This window comes from Impatiens glandulifera, chromosome 1 (assembly GCF_907164915.1).
Source record: "Impatiens glandulifera chromosome 1, dImpGla2.1, whole genome shotgun sequence".
Classification (NCBI taxonomy): domain Eukaryota; kingdom Viridiplantae; phylum Streptophyta; class Magnoliopsida; order Ericales; family Balsaminaceae; genus Impatiens; species Impatiens glandulifera.
The window spans coordinates 127,893,467-127,902,311 of record NC_061862.1 but is presented as its reverse complement, the minus strand read 5'-3'; the positions used below and the strand labels follow the sequence as shown (position 1 = coordinate 127,902,311).

The window sequence follows — 8,845 nt, the reverse complement described above, 5'->3', positions numbered from 1 at the left end:
GACGGTAGTTTGAAGAAGTGCACGAGCAGACGAAGTATGAACTTCTACTAACAAGTAGTGTGAGATGTGCGCACGCATCTGAAGTTTGAACTTCTACAGACGGGTAGTCTAAAGAAGTGCGGGAGCATACATCTTGCTTCAGCAACCGTCGAAAGAAGCATCTAATGCAATTGCTTCAGAAACCGTCTGAAGAAGCATCTAATTATCTACTCAGCTCATCAGCTTGGCAATTACAGTATTCATCATCAATCGTTGCCAAGTAAGCGATGTGTTTACTCTAGCTCCAAGAATATTCTGTATTCATCTACTGTTCTTTTGTTGGAAATTTCAATATTATAAGTTGAACAAGGTTTGCCTGTTTCAATAGAGTGTTAGCTAAAAGTTCAAAAATAGCAGTTATTAAGTCTTGTGTGTGTGACTGAGTTTGTGTAGTGTCTATACAAATCAAATTCTTCTAGTGAATATCCTTCTAGAAACAGAAGAAGGGGTGACGCATGAATTTAATCTCCAAACATCCATAAAACTCTGTGTATTATTTACTTTCCACATTGTTCAATCGTTATTTGCCGCTTCAAATCGAGGAAGCATTTCAGCACTTGATTCCATTCAAGAGCTTGCGATGATTTGTGAAGAATAGAAACATATTATTAATTTTCTAACAGGATTAAAATCGAATTAAAAGTTTAAGTTGTCAACTATATTCAGCCCCCCCCCTCTCTATTGTCGACACCGATCTTAACAATATATAAAGTAAGTAATGTAGTTTATAGATATAAAGTATAATGTATACATAACTACCTTGAAATGGTGATTAATTTGAAATACAAAACCAATGTATTGATATTCTTGATTTGGTGACCAATGTTTGAAGTTCATCTCTAAGGTGGTGATGAAGATGGAGTTTTGGAAAAGAAAATGATAGATGAATGATGTAAAATGAAGAAGAAGGTAAGAAAAATATAGAGAAAAGATGGAGATGGATTAAAGGAAAATGAAGAAAAAGAATAATTGATAGTTCAAAAATAATTTCAATTTATGCTATTCGATCTACACTAGTTCTCGCAATACAAATCCAAATTATTAGTGCAAACACTAATGTAGTATAATTTTTTAAATGGATTAGTGCACACTAATATTAGAGATTTTTATCTAAGAGTTCAAAAATATTTACAATTTATGTTATTCGATCTGCACTAGTTCTCGCAATACAAATCCAAATTATTAGTGCAAACGCTAATGTAGTATAATTTTTTAAATGGGTTAGTGAAAATAATTGTGCACACTTATATAGGGGATTTCTACATGAGAGTTCAAAAATAATTAAAATTTATGCCATTCGATATGCACTAATTCTCGCAATACACATCCAAATTATTAGTGCAAACGCTAATGCAGTATAATTTTCTAAATATGTAAGTGCAAATATTAGTGCACACTAATATAAGGGATTTCTAACGGATAGTTCAAAAATAATTATAATTTATCTCATTCGATCTGCACTAATTCTCACAATACACATCCAAATGTTTAATGCAAACACTAATGCAGTATAATTTTCTAAATGGGTTAGTGCAAATATTAGTGCACACTAATATAAGTTATTTTCATCCGATAGTTTATAAATAATTTAAATTTTTGTCATTCGATATGCACTAGTTCTCGCAATACACATTCAAATTGTTAGTGCAAACGCTAATGTAGTATAATTTCCTAAATGGATTAGTGAAAATATTATTGCACACAAATATAAAAGATTTCTACCCGAGAGTTCAAAAATAATTATAATTTATGTCATTCGATCTGCAATAGTTCTCGCAATACGCATCCAAATTGTTAATACAAACGATAATGCAGTATAATTTTCTAAATGTGTTAGTGCAAATATTAGTGCACACTGATATAGGGATTTCTACCCGAGAGTTCATAAATAATTAAAATTTATGACATTCGATATGCACAATTTCTCGCAATACACATCCAAATTGTTAGTGCAAGCGCTAATTCAGTATAATTTTTCTAAATTATGTTTACCTTCATGGTTTTCAAAAATATAAATTAATATACCTTTCTGCAAATGTTGTTACGAAAAGATCATAAAAGAATTTATTTAATAGTTATAGCACTTACGTTTGCACTAATGAGTATGAAAACATTTGAAAATATATTTTAAGTATAAATATATATGACATACTACAAATGTAACTACAAACAATTTATGAATAATTGTTTATAATAGGAATAACAAATACCTTTACACTGATGGGTATAAAAACATTTGAAAATATATGCTAAGTATAAATTTAAATAAATTAATGAAAATTTTATTGCGAAAGGATTTTGAATATTTAAAAAAATATTTTAAAAAAGATAAAATACTAGTGTAATATATTGTGCAATGATATTCTATCATAGTATTGCAGATTTAGTTGCGAAAAGATTATTTATTTGTGTTACTGCCATATATAGTATAAATTTAGTTAGCAAAACCATTACAGTTATTTCATATTTATATTTGCAACCAAAACAGCCATATATGTATATTATTTGATATAATAGTTAATAGAAATATAACTTATTGTTAAATATTTTGCAAACATTAAAGCTTAATTTATTTTGCGAAAATATTTGAATTGTCCATCGTTTTTCTAATTACTATATTTGTTGCAGACTTATATTTATAAAACTTTCGAAAAAATATTACATTTTTTCATTTATAGTGATATATTTTTCTAATTTTATCTTCTATAAAAATACATCTTTATTGTAATAATTAATGCAGTTTTTGCAATTGTGAATTATTTCAATTCAATGTCAAATACCATTCGTAAAATTTAGAATTAATAAATTATATGTTGCAAAAAAATGTTACAAGTCGACAGTTTTTTTGTAGTGTTTATGGTTGTTTAATAAGAACATGTATTGAGGCTATATTGAGGCGGTTGATAATGATGTTGATAATGGGTAATGACAATTGAAAGCATTGTGATTACTTAATAAGAACCGCTCCAATCATTGTCGTTGTTAAGCAATCACAACTGCCCATAAAACGGTTGATTGATATTTCTCGTTTAAGCAATGCCTATAAAAGCGCCCTACATACGTATGTTATGATAGTCTTTGGTGCGGATACATTATTCAATACCAACCGGTAGTGTGAAATTAACAAATAATAAGTCAATAAATTGAGACGATTTAATTAAACTAAATGACAAACTATTTTGGAAACCACTAAACCTAAGTGAATAGTGGTCAAACCTCTAAACATAGATCATATTTATGATTACAATTTTAAAAAATGCATAATTTAGTTTCTACTCACCATCTAAGCTCATACCTTGAATTAATTATTTCGTCCATGAAAATAAAAATAAAATTTAAAACATGAATGAACTAATAAATTAACACAACTCAATAAATGGAGAATAAATTAATATAACTCAATAAATGGAGGGAAGGAATATCAGATAATAACATACATATATTTCACATAACAATTTGTTTTTAACTTATGTGAATTTTTAAAATAATTTTAATCTAATCAAATATTATTTTATAATTTTTCTTCTCATCAATTCAAACATAACTAGGGGTGAGAAAAAATACTGATATTAAAAGTATATCAAAAATACCGTATCGTAATATATCAAAAATATCAATTTTTAAGGTATACCGAAAAAAAGGTAAGATATGATACTGATACCAATATCAGAATTATTGGTACGATAAATATATTAAATTTTTAAAATTTTGGTATATCGAGATATATCGAAAATACCGAAATAGTATTTATAAGTTAATATATATATATATATATATATATAAATAATTAAATAAATTTGATATTAATTTAATTATCGAAATATAATTTTGAAATATTATCAAAATATAATTATACTGAAATATTATTTTATATATGTCTCTATCTTACCGATGAGGTTGATTTTTTTAAAGTTAATATGTTTTTTAGGTATCAAAAATATTATACCAATAACGTACTGAAATTAAGGTATACCGAAATTAAGGTGAGTAATGTACGAATTTTTTGTATACCAAAATTAAGGTATATTAAAATCAAGGTATACCGAAATTAAGGTAAGGTAAAGATATATATTTTTTGCATACCGAAATTTTAGATAAGGTATAAGGTATGGATAAAATATTAAGGTATACCGTATCATACGACCCACCTAAACATAACTTATTAAGTAAGTATTAAAATACTTTATATTTTTAAAATATATATACAAATTATATATTAACAATCACTTCTCTTTAAATAATACAAATATTATTTAAAAACACTTCGGCTAAACACGAAATTTCAATAATGGTGAATGAGTTTTAAGAAAGTTAATTAGTCAAATTGAAATATTAATTAAGTATAATAAATAAATCCCCAAAGCCATGCAACCTTCCACATGAGTAAAGAGATTCTTCAGCCAGATGTTTGTGACATGCAGATACAACAAACAAAATTCGGAATATTAACAGTTAATGTCATCAGGTGGCTATGTTTTGCCGAGACAAGTCGGCAAGTCGCCACATCCCCATTTTAACATGCAAACCAAACACACCAGCGGCCAGACGTCCCATCTCCACTTATTATAAAAAGGACATTCTCGGCCCTAAAAAGATCACACCAACATATCTCCATTCCCAGTACTCAAGAGAAGCTAGCTAGCCATGGCTAAAGGAAATACTCTATTAGCTTTCATCTGTGTCTTTGCATGCATCTCTCTCCTAGCCTCGGCTACCGATGAAAGAAGGCAAAGCCGGTTGACTCAGGCCCAGCAATGTCGTATCCAACGGCTCACAGCTTCCCAACCTTCACAGAGGATCGATAACGAAGGTGGTTCGATCGAAATGTGGGAACAGAAGGACGATATGTTCCAATGCGCCGGCGTAGCAGCTTTTCGTTACACCGTAAAAGCTAACGGACTCTCTCTTCCTCACTACCACCCATCTCCCCGCCTACTCTTCATTGAAAAAGGTAACAGAAATTATAAACCTTATATATAATATATATATATATATTATGGATGATGTTATTTTCTGAAAAACAGGTGAGGGTTTGATCAGCATTAATTTCCCGGGATGCCCTGAGACTTTCGAGTCGGAATCTGAGTCGATGTTCATGGGTAGACAGAGCAGTGACGAAAAGTCGGAGGGTCGTGAAGGAAGAGACTCGCACCAAAAGGTTCATCGTGTTCGCAAGGGAGACATCGTTGCTATTCCAAGCGGCGTGGCTTATTGGTGCTTCAACGACGGGACTCAAGATCTTGTAGCCGTCGCAGTAAACGATCTTAACCAAAACGTAAACCAGCTCGACCAGCAGTTCAGAGTAAGTATATCATATCTTCTTTTGAGAATAAAAAAAAAATTCGTCAAGTTTTTATTAGTGGAATGACTTAATTTCTGTTTCTAGTCGTTCTATATGGCCGGTGGAATGCCAAAACAACAACGACAAACTAGATTTACTGCTCATGAAGCTGAAAAGAAAGAATACTTCGAGAATATTCTAGAACATTTCGACACGGAGTTGATGGCCGAAGCCCTAGAGATGCCTGTGGAGCTCATGCGAAAGATCCAACAAGGAGAGCAATCGAAGAAGGGATTCATCGTTACTGTTCGCGAGGGCATGCGCATGATCAAGCCAGACGAGAGGGAACAACAAAACGGCTTGGAAGAGTCTTCATGGTGTAGCATGAAGATCCGACACAACTTGGAATCTCGCCAACAATCCGACGTCTACTCCCGTCAAGGAGGCCGTCTCTACGTCGTCAACCAGAACAAGCTCCCTCTTCTCCGCCTCCTCGACATGAGCGCAGAGAAGGGCGAAGTATTCCCGGTAAGTAGTACGAATAAGGCTGCCCTAGACTAAAAATAATGATTATGTTGACCTAAACGAGCTGCGAAGGAAAAGGCCAAGGCCGGCTCTGTATGTAATATTCATTTTTGTCTCCAAAAATACATCATGAATCCACAATTTTATGTATTCAGAACGCGATGTACAGCCCAAGTTGGAATATGAACGGACACTCCGTGGTATACGTGACAAAGGGAGAGGCCGAGGTACGCATTGTGGACCAGAGCGGACAAGCAATAATGAACGAACGCGTGCGCGAAGGAGACATGTTTGTCTGCCCTCAATTCTTCGTGGTTACAAGTCAGGCTGGAAAGGAAGGATTCGAGTGGGTGGCATTCAAGACAACTAGCTCTCCGATGAAGAGTCCCTTGGCTGGTTACACTTCGGTGATGAGGGCTATGCCTCTTCAAGTAATTGTTAACTCCTACCAAGTGTCTACTAGCCAGGCTAAAGATCTCAAGTATAATACTGGCCGACAGACCATGTTTCTCAAACCTAAGGCTTGAATCTCTTCTTAAACATGTGTTTCTGGATGTAACTAGTCACTAGTGTGTGTATGAGCTAGTATGTAGCAATAGCTAGTAAGCAGCGTTTACTATGCTTTTGTTTTTTTTTTTTCAAAAAGGATAAATAAAATATATCATGATGAGCTTGATATTATATATTATGTGTATGTCCCTTTCTTTTCAATTTTGTAATGGGTTCCAACTTCTACAAACTTCTATAACATATTACTTTGTGGTCACAAAATTAGAAGAAAATACTACATATTATATATAGTATCATAATCCTAACCACATTTTTTCAATCAAAATATTAGTTAGTACCCATTCAGAAATATGGAGTCAAAATATTCTTGGTAGACACCACAAAAATTAACTGTATTTTATACTATTTGACTTGAATTTTTATTTATTTATAAAACTATTGAATTATTATAAATTTAAAATACCTTAGATATATAAATTTATAAAAACTATTACGAAGTTCAGAAAATTTTAAATTATTTATTAATAAGATATAATAAAATATTAATATTGAATAAAATTAAAATTATTATTTCAATAATTTATTATATATTATAATGTTTAATAGAGTATATCATTGATTGAATATTTATGTGTGAAAAAATGTTGATTGATATTTAGTTAAGATAATTTTATGTCCAGGTTAATGTATATAATGTATTTTGTAAATTTTGAATAGATAAACCATAGTTGATGTTATTTCTTTAAAAACATTAAATGTGATAGATTTTTTTTTTCCGTGTTTTGATATTAATAGATTTTATATAAATAATAAAAACATAAATGACTCGATTTTGGTAGGAGAAAAATATGAAAATTTAGGGTTGTGAAAAAAAAACCGGAAAACCAATAAGCTAACTGAATCGATAGTTAACCGGTTTCATTTTAACGGTTTATTGATTAACCGGTTCTAACGGTTTGATTTTCGGTTAGATTAAATTGTAATATTTAATAATCTATAAATCTTTTTATTTTTAAATTTGAAATTATAATTTTTATAAAATTATTTTTAAAACACATTATACTTTATTTAAAATTTACAAAAATAAATTAAAAACAAACCAAAATAATTTCATTAAAATATGTAAAATTATTTTTATAGCGATACAATAACGTGAAATTATAAATGAACAAAATCAAAATAGTTAAACAAATAAAAACTTAATGTCTTTAATATTCTCTTCAACAGATCCGACAAATCCGAAATCCTAGAAAGAGAGAGAAAAGCTTTGGAGATTTTTAAGGAAACGTGATCGGTACAAGCGGCGCAACTCGGCACGGCGGCACGATAGACACATTCACGACACGATCGGCATAGGCGGCACAATATTGTATTTGAGTCGGAAGTCATAAAATCGGCACCGAAATCAGCAATGATTAAAGGAAGTGCGATCGGCATAGGAGACACGACATGATCGGCATGGGCGGCACAATAGGCACAGACGACACAACCCGATCTGCACGGACAACACGATATTGTATTAATTAAAGGAAGCGCAATCGGCACAGGCGGCACGACACAGTCAACACGGGAGGCACAATAGGCACATATGACACGACCCGATCTTCACGGACGACACGATATTGTCTAGCGACGTTTTGTTGTGCAGTTAGCTTTGACTGTTATTTCTAGTTTTTTGATTTCTTTTAGCTACTTTTTTGGGATCTGTTGGTTGTCATTTACTGTGTAGTTTGCTCCTCAATCAGGCTAGTCTGGGTTGGGTGACTTTGTTGGCTCCTTTATTGTAATTTGATGCTACTAATTACTATTGTTGATTTCTGACGCAGGTCTGAATTGTTGATAGTTGCTAAGGCATTTGGTTGTTTGCTACGCAGGCTGAGCCACGATGTGCCTACGCTCGACCAGCCTCCGCTCGATTAGCCTCCTCAATCGAACTAAAAGCATAAGGAAAAATAAAGAGAATATAGAGAAATTGGCTGAAAGGGATGTCACTTCTTCTAGGTGTCCGACCGGTCACAACGCTACTGATGCATATGACGTTGACTTCAACCCAACTATTGCATCGACCACTCACATGGCTGGTCTATCAACCGGTCGTGCCCATCTCCCGACTCATCTCCCAACTGGCCATGACGCCCCTCCCTTGACCGGTCATGTATCCTCCACCCCGACCGTCCTGGCTGTTGTCAACTAAACCAGTAGCGCTACTCCTTCGACAAGCCATGTCGCTGCCACCCTGACCGATCATGATGCTATTTTTCCAGTCGGGCTCACCACAGCCACTACGGCATGTCACGACATCCCCACCCCGACCGCTCAAATCCCCGATATGTCGTGGAGCATGGGACGAATTGAAATCGCAAATATGGCGGGCATTAGGAACCAAATTCTCAAATCCCTCACCCACTTCCAAAGGCATGAACTTGTCATTACCAATTCAAAATCCGATTCGAGCAAGATTGGAATTCATTCGACAAAACCGAATACGAG

General features: G+C 32.9%; 1 protein-coding gene across 1 annotated transcript; it reads left to right on the top strand.

Annotated features, from left to right (window-relative positions):
- Positions 1 to 4,683: 4,683 nt before the first annotated feature.
- LOC124942877 (11S globulin seed storage protein 2-like) lies at positions 4,684 to 8,275 on the top strand. The gene is made up of 6 exons (XM_047483449.1): positions 4,684 to 4,990; positions 5,064 to 5,341; positions 5,426 to 5,848; positions 6,001 to 6,326; positions 8,085 to 8,138; positions 8,182 to 8,275. The coding sequence occupies exons 1-6, from the start codon at positions 4,684 to 4,686 to the stop codon at positions 8,273 to 8,275; spliced, it is 1,482 nt and encodes a 493-aa protein (XP_047339405.1).
- Positions 8,276 to 8,845: the final 570 nt, after the last annotated feature.